This window comes from Marmota monax, unplaced genomic scaffold (assembly GCF_021218885.2).
Source record: "Marmota monax isolate L192 unplaced genomic scaffold, Marmota_monax_Labrador192_F-V1.1 WCK01_AAM20220418_F8-fsc00142, whole genome shotgun sequence".
Taxonomy (NCBI): Eukaryota; Metazoa; Chordata; class Mammalia; order Rodentia; family Sciuridae; genus Marmota; species Marmota monax.
The window spans coordinates 2039855-2053743 of NW_026692025.1; the positions used below are offsets into that span (position 1 = coordinate 2039855).

Sequence of the window (13889 nt, forward strand, 5' to 3'; positions counted from 1 at the left end):
TCAGCTGGGAGGAAGCTACAGAAGCTATGCTGGAGCTAGGAGTCACAGGTCATAGCTAGGAGTCAGCAGATCACATCATTTGTAATATGATGTGACAGTGGTGTGTTTGGACAATCCTTTGAGTGGGGACTGCTGCCTGCAGAAGCAGCAGAGGCGTGTGCATTCATGTGGTGTGGGAGGCTAGAAAGGGTGGGGAGGTGCACTAAGCCCCCAGATCCCGGTTACCCTCTGGTTTGGAGGACATCCTCTGGCCACTTCTTTCATTGGCCCTGAGGGCACAGGGTGTGTCCCCTCTCCTAGGAGAGCCTGAGGGTCCTTAGTGGGAAGGACTTTGAACTTCAGGCCCCTCCAGTGCTCTGAGAGCTGCAGGCACAGTCCTGACTCCTTGCGGGGCTAAAAGGAAGACCTGCCTGGAGCATGTGAAGCGGGTAGGAATTCCTCATGTATGCAGCCATGGTTTTCCTTAGGAAACTGTGTGACTTATGGAAACTTTGAGCCTGTGACCATAACACCTTGTACAATGCTGCCTCTTGTCTAGGGGAGCTCTGTCATGGCCTTCACCCTGCTTTCCTTCTGAGCAGCTCTGGTCCTCTGGAAAGTTCTAAGGACAGAAGGGGGGCTGGGGCTAGTCCCCTCTCTACCAGGCCTGGCAGCCTAAGGGACCCTGAGTAGGTCCTGGCCCTTGCGGGCACCTGCCTTCTCCTGATTTGTAAGACGAAGGTGCTGGGCTCAGTGATTTCCTGGGGTCCTTGTAAGTCAGGGTGGGGGTTAGGTTCTGAGTTCTAAACCAGTCTGCCACAGGTGATGATGGCAGGAAGTGGTTTTAGTCAGTAGCTTCCAAAAGCTTCCCCCTTGGAGTTACCAGGTGTCTGAGCCAGCATCTTCCTTCACAGTCCTTTTTGAGGTGCTGCTGCTCAATGGGGCTGAGATTTCTAGGCCAGCCTTTGTCAGTTGGGACTTTGGGACCCCTGTTTCTTCATACCAATACCCTCCTTGGAAGGCCCTGCCACCCAACCCTTGCTGCCACTGCTTGGGTCCCCCCCGGAATAGCTTGTGAACAGCGGGAGGGTGGCATCTCTCCCACTGTACTTACCGGGCACTTCTGGGCTCCAGAGATGGGAAGGAGGGGGACAGATGTTCATGGAAGAAAGGAAAGAAGCAAGGTGCTGGGAGCCAAGGAAGAAGAGAGAGAGAGGCTGCCCCCAGGGAGGAAGTGGGAGGAATTCAGAGGAAGGGAAGAGACAGCATGCCTCACTCCAGAGACTGGAGGTGGGTGAGGGGGTCCACAGAGACTGGGCTGACCCTGGGTTGGGACAAGGCCAGAGCTGTGGAGAATGTGTGAGGGCCGTGTGGAGTAGGGCTCTGCCAGCTGCCTTCCCCCCCAAGTCGACATGTGGGCAGATGGACAGAGAGACAGGAAATGCAGAGAAGGCAAAGGAAAATATGTAGGAAGTCAATGGGAAGGAAAGGACAGGGCAGATCTACATGTGTCCTTTGGGGACACTTGCACCCACCTTTGCCCCTCACATCCCAGGAAGGAAGGTGCAGTTGCCCACCTGGGCCCTGGTCAAAGTGTGCTTGGGAGACCACACATCATTTCTGTCCTTAACTGACTTGGCAGAGACTGCTGATGGCCTCTCTGGGTGGGGTGGAGGTGAGGCCCTTTGGGGCCCCTGTCTGTGTGTGCCAGGAGCACTGGCTGCTTTCCAACTCAAGGGTGATGGGCTTCAGCCAATATCTTTGACCCAGGTGGGTGGTCCAGTGGGTGTATCAACAAGCTGGAGGGGTATGTGGCCTGTGGTTTGGAGAAGGGGTGTGTGTACACGCACGCCTGTACTGTTCCCCAGGGTGGCCCTAAAGGACAGCTTAAGCAAGAGGAGGGTGCCCCCCACCGGGGACCTCTCACGGGTTCCTAAAAAAAAGAAAAGAAAGAAATCAAGCAAAAAGAAACTCGAAGAGTCTGTGATGAGAAAAAGGCATAGTTAAGGACTCGCGTCTGCATGGGAGCTGCGGGGCTTCCCTGGAAGGCAAGGAAGAGGTAGCATTCAACCATCCCGTCAGGGGCTGTGGGATCATAGTTTGAAGGCTTACTGTTTGGTTTTGAAATCTCCTGAGTTTGTTACAAATAGCAGGCTGCCTGGGTGGGAATGGGGGACCTCACGTGGTTCCCGTGGTCTCTCCTGTTGGGTGAACCAGGGTGGCAGGTTCAGCAGTCTAGTGGCCTTTCCTTTGTCTTTGTAAAAAATGTGAGTGATTATGGAAGTTTCTACCTACTTAGGATGGCCCCTGGGTTCTCTAAAATGTGAGCAACACAATGGACCTATTCACTGAAATGTACCGAAGGGAATTGATTTCTCCTGGCTTCTTGGAGGAAGGAGGAGTAAGCATGGACCAGTGGGTTAAGACCTTCCACTCCTGGGGCCTGTTTGGAGAGAGCAAAGGTGCTTTGGGAACAATGGAAATGTGGTTCCCTCCGTGTCTTCCTGGCCTCTGAGCTCCAGTTCTCCAAACACCTCTAATGTCTGTTGGCTTGGGTCTGGCCACACAGGGCAGGTGCCACCTACAAAGGAGCACATCACCACCATTAAGCCTGCCTGGGGACAGGCGATGGTGGCATCCTTTGGAAGCCACCTCCAGGAGAATGCTGGGCATGACTGCTTTCGTCCACCAGGAGGTGGGCTGGGTTCTTCTGCTGCAAATGGTGCCACATGGCGGCACTTACCTCCTACACCAGCCCCAGGAGGTTGGCCCTGAGACACATACTTCCCTGAAACTCCCCACAGAACATGGAGCCAGGCCCCAGCCTGGTGTCAGACACTACTGGAAGAGGCCCAAGTTCTTGAAGAACCATCGGCACATACAGATAAGGTCAAGAAAAGAAAACCAACAGGCAGAAGGAGCACTAAACACAAACCAAAAAATCAAACAAAGCAAAGGACGGAAGGCCCGGCAGTGCCATGGCTTCGGCACATTTCATAAGAGAATATGGCTTTGGAGAGACACACCGCCTGGCGGGAAGGACTGGACAGGGCAGTAAAGAAGGAACGGAAAAGCCACGGTGAGCAGAAGTGCAAGACTGGAAAAAAGAGAAGGCAGAGTTGGGGAGGCTTTGTCTTCCCCCGAGATGCCATTTATGAGAGAAAAGGGAAGTCAAGACTCACTGCCAGCAGCGCTGGTGGGCTTGGCGGCAGAGAGAGTTACGTGAGTAGGGGTAGAAAGATTGGTTACGTCATGGAGCTGGCTGAGGACCGAAGACCGCCGGCGCACAGCACCCTGAAATGACCCGCTTCTCTTGAAGGTACTCACTACCTCCATCTGTGGGAGAGAAAACGAAATAAAGGTTGGCTTGTACTGCGGTCCAGGCTACCGCAGGGGGTGGGGCTGGGCGAGGACAGGGGCCACACTGGGGACATATCGTGACAGCAAAGCCTCAGCTAGGTCAGCCCCACTCACTGGGAGCTGCTGATGCTTTTGACCAGGCCATGACAAAGAGAGGGTTTGCTGGGCAAATGATTAGTGGTCATCAGATTAGGAGGGACGGGTTACAGATAGGGCACACTGCAAACATTTTGGAAGTAGTCATTTGCGATCACGATATGCTCATTGCAAGCCACTCATCAGTCAGTACCTGTGTCTGCCAATACTTTGTTATCCTACTTCGGCAGTTCTCAACCTTTCTTTCCGCCCCAACATACCTGAGGGACATGACATGCTCCCATTAGGAAGAGGCCTCTCCACTGGGTGGGGGCATCACCCTAGCTTCTGCAGCTCAACCAGGTAACTGGCACCCTCAAGCAGAAGAATGGATTTAGACGGAGGAGGAAGGCATTTCCCAAAGCACACACTTGGTCTTGTCATGACTCAATTCCCACAGACCCACAGCCTCCTAGGATAGGAGGATTGGGAAGCAAAGATGGCATGGCTTCTACTTTGTCTCCACCCTGAAGCTTCCTAGAAGTTGAAAGGGAAGTGGGTCTGTGGAAAGTGAGACCTATAGGAGAGCAATGTGGAAAAACCCCACAGGATGACCTCCAACCCTGTCTTTGCCTGGGACTTTTATTTATTGAGTTGGGGCTTGGGGTGGATCAGACATAAGCAGTGCAAGGGACTTCAGCTGATTGGCCACATCAAGTGTCCCCCCACTGGAAGACCACATGCCCAGACTCTGGGAGACCAGAAGCCTAGCACAGTCATGGCCACCTGTTTGGGAATGACCTCACTGGGGAGAATCTTTGGCCTTGGAGGGTGGATCTGATTTCTGGAAAGTACCATGTAGTTTACCGGATGACATGAGCAGCAAAGCCAGCATGCATTTCTGGAGCCCAAAGCACCCTTGCTACCTGCTCTAGGCCAATGAAAGGGAGCTGCCCACCCTCAATCCCTGCAGAGGCTATGCAGTGGCCATTAGTGGCCACCAGATTTCACTGAGCATCTGACTCGGGCCAGGGCTTCTCAGAAGAAGGCAGCTTGAGTGTTCAGAATTCCCCAACCAAAATGCAGATGGATGCCATTTCAACCTTGGACGCACTGCGGAAAAGACTCATCACCCCTCGACTCCACCTACCCAGAGCCCCTTTCACACAGCACAACCTGCTGGCTCCCTCGGGAGAAAGGGAAACTCAGAACTGTGACTGCAGCTGTGAGGAACGTGTACTACGCGCATGGTGTGTGGCACCGCGCAGTGAATCAGCACATGGAAGGCAGATGATCAATGCGATGGCGTCAGGATCTCTTGTGGGGGTCTCCTCTCAGATTTAAATGTTTCTAGGCTATAGAGACAGGTCTCTCCCAAGAGAGGACTGTTTCTGAAGCAAAAGTGAAGAGGGACAGGAAACATGCCCTTCTTTCTCAAATTCACATTGGCCTTTCCTGGCTCCATACGGTGTCCTCAAAGGATAACCGCATCATTGAAGATACTGCCATCATCACCCCACCACTACCACGGGAAGCCCAAGCACCAGGCCAGGAACAAGGCTTAGTTGTTGCTACTGCTTCTCATTGTTTTATAATGGAATGCAAAAAAAACCCAGATCATATCATGAACATTCAAAAAGCTCCATGCTCTGGATTTGAAGGACTTCCTTTTATTCTGCAATGACACTCTACCATCTGGTATATTGATATGTTAGTATGAAACAGGTGTGAGAGCAGGTAGCAGGTTACTTAGCAACAGAAAAAGTTGTGCAGGCCTCTGAAACCTGGGGAACAATTCTGTGGTTCACAAAATCCAGAAATCTGGGGTTGGCTGCCTAGAAACTCTTTTTCTTGGTTTGGGGTTTACACATAATCTGTGGGGCCTCTCCCAGGCTTTATTTCTGTTTTTCAAGCACGTATTTAAGAGATGTTCTTAAACAACTGAGCTGAAATAAGCATTCTTTAGAGGCATGGTGAATTTGACATGACAAAGCCAAACCGAAAAGCCACAGGTGTCAAGAGCTCATGGAGGAATGAGAGTGACTTTATTAAACGGAATAAAGTGTGTTGGGGGGGGAAGGCACAAGAGGCCTGGGCCCTGGTCAGACCTGGCTCTCAATCAGTGACCTTGGGCCAGGTTCTTCCCTTGGGGCCCCATTTCCTCACTTGTAAAGCATCTATATGGGCACAGACAACCATTTAGTCAGAATGGCATGGACTGCCAAGACTCCAAGTGATGGGACCCACTGCTGGTAACCAGGTGGCAGTGGCAGGTCCAGGAACCCACAAGCACACAAAGATACAACACACACACAGAGGTGGCCAGGCTACCACTGACACCTCATATGGGGGCAGGGCTGCTGTCTCAGCTGGTAGAAAAGCTAACAACAGGGAAATGAGCCAATGAGGAGCCAGGTCCTGCTGTACCCCTCCCTAGCTCAGGCCAGCTCTGCAATCTGCATTGGAACTTAAGTATGACAGACAAGAGCCTGCCTGGGCCAGAACAGGGCAGGGTATTCTGAGAACTCATAACCACAGTCTCCTAGATGGCACAGTTGAGTGGCCACACGGGCACTGGAGAGGATGTGAGGACTGTTTTCTAACATTTGGTATGTTTTAAATTTAGCACATAAATCTACATTGCAAGGAATAAGAAAAAACTATCTGTGCTGCATTCCTGGCCTGTCTCAGGCACTGTGCTTGAGGCATTAGCATTCCCATTTGGGAGAGGAGACTCAGGCCATGGCTCCAATGGCTGCTCCCCTTCTTCTGGGCTGAGGTGACACTACCAGATGCAGACCTAGAAGTCCTTTCCTGGCCAAGCTGGGGCAGGTTCCAGCTGGAGAAGCCTCTCAGGCCCTTGGGGAACTCCTTCAACATGGACTTCTTTGGTGCCACCTCACTGAGCCCTGCAGAATCCTATTACATAGGGGTGGGTTTGGGGAATCTAGCTCTGGAAAGTTCTCTAGGGCATTTGGATGTACCTAGACTAGTGCTCTGGGTTGGTTGCATGGATGGTCTGAAGTGGTGGGAGATAGAATGTGAGGAAGCTTCGCAAGGCTTGGGTGGCCTCTGAGCTGGCTTTTGCAGCATGAAGATGGAAGAATGCGGGGTGGGGTGCAGCAGCAAGCAGGGATGCACAGCGGCATGGAGAAGGAGAGGATGTATGTTGGCAAGACAAACAGACTCATGGGGCATGGAGAGGAGGAGGGAAATGCCAAAAGGCAGGGGCTTGAAGGCCATGCTCAGGGGCCTTCTGGACTTTATACTCAGGACAACAGAGAGAGGTTCTGCAGGCTGCAGTGCAGAGAGTAATGCCAGAGGGGCTGAGCTGAGCAAAGCCAATGGAGCAGGTGGGAGACCGGAAGTGTGTGGCCAGGCTGGGCCCCATCATCAGACCACTGAGGGTTGCACGAGAGCAGCCATGTGTGCTGGGAGGGAATACCAGACCTAGGGCACCAAAGACAGATGGGGGATGAGCCCTTGACCATGTTTGACAGACAAGTTGAAGGCAGACACTGTCGAGGAGGGGTTTGGCTTCAGTTCGTTCCCCAAGAAGTTGCCCAAATAGACCCCCAAGAGGGAATTAGCTGGGTGGTCCTGGGTAGGACTCCAAGGAGAAGAAGCAACTGGGCCTATGTTAGAGGCAGTAGGACTCTCACCTGAGACAAGGTGGACAGGGCCTTGCATGAGGAAGAGATGGTGAGCTATTTGGAGGCTTGCAGGGGAGGGGTGGGCCATGGAGAATTTACAGGGGTCAGGCTGGACCAGTAGGCTGCAGTGTGACGGGCTGGCTGACCTGGTGGGATGGAAAGGCTGGGGCAGTACAAGGCTGAGCCGGAGGTGTATTGCTGACAGAGAACAAGGAACAGATAGGACAGCAAGCTGTGTCAGGGCCAGCAGGGCAAACAGCATCCCAGAGGGTGACAGAGAAACAGTAACAATGCATCCAGAAGGAGACCTTGCAGAGCATGGGGAGAACTGTTTCTGGGGAGTGGCATGCAGTATGATCATGAGTGTGCAAGGGAACTGTGTGGAGAGGCCGTGCGTGAGTAGGGAATATTCTGGCAGGAAGGCTGGCCAAGAAGAGACAGAGACAGAGAGCAGGGTAGTTTCAGCCCTCAGGCTCTTGTGAAGCCTTCCTAAGTGGCTACTGCAGTTGTGCCCATCTGACTTCAGAGGGGCTATAGTTGATGGTGTTGGCCTTGACCAGCCCTGACCTAGGAGCATTTGCACAGTAGCAACTTGTCCACAACCTGGGACAGCCACCGCCAAGTAAAGCAGATGGTGCCTCTGAGACACAGCCACTGATCACCAGCACACACTTTTAGCTGGCACCTGCACCACTATGGGGGGTCACCTGGGCATTGAGGGAGGTGTCAGGGAGAGGCAATCTCAGTGCCCCAGCCAGTGATGAGCACACCTAGGATGGTAAAGGGGAGCCTAGCAACTGCCTCTGTGTGCTTGGGGGCAAGACCTAGTGGCTTCCCCATTGGTCTCAGGCCACTTGCTCACTCTACTTCTTGCTTGCTTTCTAACCTCTCAAGGGAGAAGAGCCACAGGAGCCAAGAGAAACGGCGGCTTACCTGCGTCTGGATCCGGTTGAGGCCCCGGAACCAGAGGATCTGGCCCCTGCGCAGTTCCCGCTCAGCATGGTCTATCTCCTCTTCCCCCTCGGCCAGCTCCTCATCGGTCATCTCATCTTTCCCAGGCCCATGTCCAGCTTCCTTCAGGCACTTGAGCTGGCTGGTGGGGATGGTGGCGATGACCTGTGGAGGCCACAGTCGAGGGACAGACAGCAAGCAGAGGTGGCCATGAGAGCAGGTTCTGCTGGAGTCAGCAAGAGACCAGAGGCTCCACCTCCCACCAACATAGGCTGAGGTCTGGTGTCTCAGGCCACCCCCCCCCCCGGGCCTGCAGACCCTTGTTTCCTAAACTGCCCCTCCCTGCAGGCAGACAACTCCTCCATCGAGTCCCCGCCAAAGGGCCAGGAGTAGTCAGAGAAGCCTATCTGCAGACTGCTGTGAGTAAAGATGGGTCCTGGGAGGGATCTCGAAGCCTGGAGCATCCTGCCTGAAAGAAGTGTGGCACATGGAGGCCTTGGCTTCCCACTAGTCTATGCAAACGTTTTAATTTACAGTGGGGACCTTGAGCCACAGAGGGGCTGGAGAGTGAGGCCCATGTGATAGACCCCAAAGAAAAACCCTGGATACCAGAGCTGAGCTTCCTAGCTGACAATACCCCACACATGCTGTCCCTCATGGTGGCTGATTATACTACTTCCAAGGAGTGACACGTGGAAGCTCACATCTGGGCTCTCCTGGAGACAGCATCTCCTGAGGAAGCTCAGTCTACAAAAGGGCCAAGATCAGGGTCCATCCAGGGAGGGAGAGGTGACAACTGGCAAGGGCAAGAGGAGGAAGAGCCAGGGAGGGCTGAAGGGAAGGCTTGGCTTTGTTTCCCTGTCTGGGCAGAGAACGGTGGATTACTCTGTTCGTCTTGTGTGTCTGAACTTTGTTAAACATGGCTGAGAGGAGACTTGATGATCTTTTCATCCTTTCCATTGGTTTTAACATGTTTTTTTTTTTGGGGGGGGTCATTGAAAACAGTTAAGAACAAAAAGAGTGGTACATAGCCTTATGGGACAAAGCTTCAGGCTGGTGCCACCTATCCTAGGAAAGGCCTAGAGCAGACACTGTGTCAGGAACTGGGAGCTCAAAGATCAAGAAGGTGCTGGCACTGTCCTGGCTCTGTGGAATCTAGGCTCTATGGAATCCAGGCTGTAGGAAGCCAAGGGACTCCATAGGATGACCAAGCCCAGGTGTGACTGGGAAGAGAGGTGCAGTGGCAGATGGAAAGAGAATTCCAAAAACAAGATGGAGGAATTGGGCAGGCCATCCCTGAGGACTAATGCCAGGTACCAACAGAGTCTGGCCTCTGCAGCAACTGCAGGAGCCCCTCTGGCTGGCTTGGGGTGATGCCAATGGATCAAGAAACAAAATCCAGAGTACTATGGACTAAACTGTGTCCCCCAACTTCATATGTTGAATCCCTAGCCGCCGCCCCCCCTCCGCAAGTACATGATACTTGGAGGAAGGAGATTAAATTAAATGATACCAAAGAGCTCTAGCTTTTTCTCTTGGCCCTGTGAGCATGCAGTGAGAAAGCAGCTGGCCACAAGCTAGGAAAAGAAATTGGCTGGAACCTTGATCTTGGACTTTCATCCCCCAGAGCTATGAGAAGATAAACATCTGTAATTTAAGCTGTCTGTTTGATATTCTGTTATGGCGGCCTGAGCTGACTAAGACACAGAGAGAGGTGGATCCTGCACTCAGCTTCCTGTGCCAGTGTTCCGGAACTCCAGAGAAATGCTTTTTGAGATCTCTTGTGCATCCATGGCAGGAGGAGCTCACTCTTGCCACCCAGGCTGAGGCTTCCTGATCTAATCACTGTGTGGTTCTCACATTTTCCCCCAGATCAAAATGCTTCCTAAGTTTTCTCAAGAACTTCTCTTTGCCCTGCAGATTATTTATTAGGGTATTGTTTAATTTCAAATATGTGGCATTTTCCAAGCCACCCAGTTAATTGTGTGTGTGTGTGTGTGTGTGTGTGTGTGTTTTCTGGGGATGGAACCCGGTGCTTTATGCATGCTGGGAAAGCACTCTACCACCAAGCTATGCCCCAGCTCCCAAGCCACCCAGGCTTAAGGGGCAATTTTTGGTTACTATCACAGAAAGTGGAACAATGGGTTGTTTCCTGGGCCCTGGGACATCCCAGCCATGATCCTTTGCTGCTGATGCCATCACTTGAGGCCTTGCCTCTTAGTCATGGTATGTCACAGGCCTGAGCCTACTGTGCTGAGCTCCCCACATGAACATGTCATGCAAGTACTTTCCCAGGCACAAGCTCTGAGGCTCTGGAGCAGGTAGTTGGGTCAGTGGGACCCTAGGCCAGCCTGGACTGCTGGCATCACTGGTGCCATCAGCAGAGCCAAATGGAAGAGTGAGAAAGCTGACTAGGAAGACACTCACCTGTCCCCAGACCAGCTCCCCAACACCAACAAACAGGCACCAGAGCCACTGCTCTGTAGACAGAGGGGAGCAGCTGAAGGGCTTCCCGCCAAACTGGACGATGACAATCTGCAGAAGGGGGATGGGAAAGGGTGGGTCCAACAGCAGTGGACCACTGGTACATATCCCAGCTGCCCTTCATCTACCCCAGCCCTTGACCTGTCTTGCCTACCAGGATGGCCTTTCTTGAGAGCCAGGCCATCCTGGTCAGAGTCAGAGGACTGTTGACTCCTGCAGGCAGACCAGCTGCACCCTGGGAGAGGGCCTTACTTTCCTTTGCTGGGGCTCTTTCCCTACCTTTTTGCCTCAACAAATGTGTGAAGGTGAATTCACAGACTGGTTGACTACAGGGCCAAGGTTTACATGATGGGCCAGCATGTAGCTTTACATACCACCCCCACATCCTCTCTGGGGGCTATGTACCCACTGACTCCAGCTTCTGGATGAGGCTCAGCTGTGCCGACCGCATTTCCAGCTTTCACGAACTGATGCTTTAATACCTAGTCCACATGCACATGCCAGATGCCCTTGGGCTGGGTAACCCATAACATGAAGGTTACTTTGATTTGGCTTCCTCTCTCCCTCTCCCTCTCCACCTCAGAGAGCTCCTATTCCCAGGGGCAAGCTCTTCAAGAAGTACAAACCAACCAATCCAGAGCCCATTCCTGAACTCCCTCCCAGGGCAGTGTCTGACAACCCAGACAGCCCCCATGCCCCAGAGTGGGCTAAAATGATTCACACCAGCCACTCCTAAGCCTGTGGATCTTGTTTTGCCCATTCTGTCTTGGAGAAGCCACAATAAAGGTCTTTGTCCATGGCTCTCTCTCTCTCTCTCTGCCTTCTGACTGACACTTCTGAGTGGCCTCTGTGGTGTGGCCTCTGTAGTGTGGCATGCCTTCTGCTTGGGATCTGTGAGCACTGAATAATTATGAATAAAAAGATAATTATCTTTTGATGGCAACCATCTTCCAATTTGTGAGCCTTACTGTAGCTCAAGTTTTCCTTGAAGACAGTGTATTTTAGAACATTCAGCCCCTGCTGGGGACCTGAGATGTCCAACTTGTCCATTGCACAGTGGCAGGTAAAGTTCAGTACATTAACTTTGGGCACAGCTGGCATCTCCAAAAGAACCTTCTGGAGTTCCAGTAGCCTCACACCAAGGAATTAGATGTCAGAAATAGGAATAGTAGACTGGAAGGGAGTCAGGGAAGGCTACTTCTGCCATAGGTGAGAAAAGTCAGTTCTGATTCAGGTCCACTAAACCCCTCTCTGGCACAGTAAGGTATGGGTAAGAGGAAAACCATGATGGTCCAGACTGGTTTTGTGACTGGAGGCAGGAAGGCCAGGACCAGGGGAGTCCTAGGGCCTTGAAGCCCTCTATCCCCACCCCTCAAAAGCAGCACAGAATAAATGTGGAACTGCCCCTTCTACCTGAATTCCAAAGGTACCCAGGACAATGGTGCAGAAGATGGGGTTGCTGAAGATGCCATCAAAGACGTTCCTTTCGCCGTGGATCTTGCGGGCATTGATCTCATTGAAGAGCTGCATCATGACGAAGGTGTTAAAGATAATGGTGTAGTGCTCTGAGGGCGGGGAGTGCAGAGGTGCATTCCTCCCACTGTCGATGTCAAAGAAGAGCTCCCCTGGAGGGAGGAGAGAGGCAGGGCTGAGGATGTGGCTGTGTGTGTGGGTGCTCCCTGCATCAGTCACCTCTGGTCTTTACCACCTCAACCCTGGGGATGTCCAGTGGGAGACCTACAATGAGGGCTGGCAGGGAGGTGAGGGCCAAGGGTGTGGAGCAGGCCTGTTCTACCCTGTGCTGGGCTGGGGATCCAGATGACATGTGCCAGACAGCACCCAAGCATGAGGGGAAGCCACAGTGTAGTGAATGCCTTGCACACACCAGCTGCAATGTGTGCACTCTGGGGCCAACCTACCAACGAAGAGCAGGGTGAAGATGATGGTGAGCTGATAGACCGCATGGCCTAGGATATTCTTCATCATGGTGCGAGAGATGAGGGGCTTGTCCCGACCATAAGGCTTCCGCAGCAGCAGTGACTCTGTGGGAGGCTCCGTTGCCAGGGCCAGAGAAGCAAACGTGTCCATGATCAAGTTCACCCACAACATCTGCACAGCTTTGAGAGGAGAGTCCTGTGGAGAAGGGATGGTCACCCTTCTGTAAGCAGGCTGCCCAGTTTCCCAACTGGGGACAGCCTGGGGTGGAAAAACCTGTAGCTCCTAGGAAGGAACTCAGCTTGCGGTCAATGCCATCAGAATTTCATTCCCATAAACATATAATGTCTGCAGCCCTAGGTGTCCTTTATGTTAGCAGGGGTTTACTGCTAGGCTTCTAGTTTCTGCCCATCTCCTTCTGTTGCCTGCTGGCAGTGATCTAGAAGGTGTGAAAGGTCCAGCCAGTTATCCCAGGCTAAAAAAAAAATAGTCCAGTGAAAGGGGGCTAGCTTTGGGGCCACAGAAGGATGGACACTCTTTCAGTCTCCTATTCCCAAGGGGCAGGAAGAGGCCAGAACTCTGATCTGACTTGCCTTGTCATCCCCTAATCGTTCTTTAAAAATTGGCTTCAAGGCGTCATATGGTTTCCCATGATCATATGATCACAAGGTTTCATATGATTTAATTCATTTGACATTTCCAAAACTGACATCTTCACAGAGAGAGCACCTTAGGGGAGCTGTAGGTTGGGAAAGGGAGTGGAGTGTCTGCTAATGGGTATGGGGTTTCCTTTTGGGGTGATCAGACTATTCTGGGAGTACATAGTGATGATAGTTTTACAACGTTGTGAATATAATAAAAACCACTGAATTGAACACTTTAAAATTATTATTATGGGGAAGTTTGTGTCATGTGATTTAGATCCCAAAAATCTTTGAAAGGACCAACTTGATCAGCAAATAATTTAACTACCTGTTGACAATAAGCTTTGACATCACTAATAGGGAACAAATCAATTCTGAATTGTCACCGATAGGGAAAATGGGACAATGAGAAAGGGGAGGAGATTCCACCAAGGGAGAAACTTGGAGTTCCCCAGAAAAATGGTACAAATATGTCCACACAGAAACTTGCACATGAATATTCCTAGTAGTACCAGTTATGATATCCAAAATGTAGAAACCACCCTGTGGGAGACCAACCTTACACGTGATTGAGTTACACTCCCCAGCTGGGTGCTGAGGCGCTCAGTCACAGAAATGTGGCAGAGCTTCCCCCACCCTTCTTGGGTTAGAGGGTCGGTGTCTTGTGCATGGGTGTGTCTTGCTACAGCCCCATGGGTGAAGCTATGCTCACCTGTTCCTTTGTAATATAACCCCTTGCCCTGTTTAGGATAGAATCTTCCATGGAAGTGCCTTGTGTGTGTCCCCTCCTCTTACTGTGCCCTTGGGT

At 52.0% G+C, this 13889-nt stretch overlaps 1 protein-coding gene across 7 annotated transcripts in view; it reads right to left on the bottom strand.

Moving 5' to 3' along the window:
• Atp2b3 (ATPase plasma membrane Ca2+ transporting 3) overlaps positions 1-13889 on the bottom strand; it is a 68674-nt gene that overhangs the window by 10505 nt on the left and 44280 nt on the right. For 2 of the 7 annotated variants that reach the window (XM_046453255.2, XM_046453248.2), the window contains 5 exons: positions 12422-12635; positions 11916-12127; positions 10446-10553; positions 8001-8183; positions 3229-3315 (listed from right to left, as the gene is read on the bottom strand). In XM_046453255.2, coding sequence (XP_046309211.1) covers positions 3229-3315; positions 8001-8183; positions 10446-10553; positions 11916-12127; positions 12422-12635 — 804 coding nt within the window. Of the gene's footprint in view, positions 1-3161; positions 3316-3628; positions 3696-8000; positions 8184-10445; positions 10554-11915; positions 12128-12421; positions 12636-13889 lie in introns of those variants that run through there. The other 5 variants (XM_046453260.2, XM_046453258.2, XM_046453257.2 and 2 more) reach the window with 3 other exon arrangements.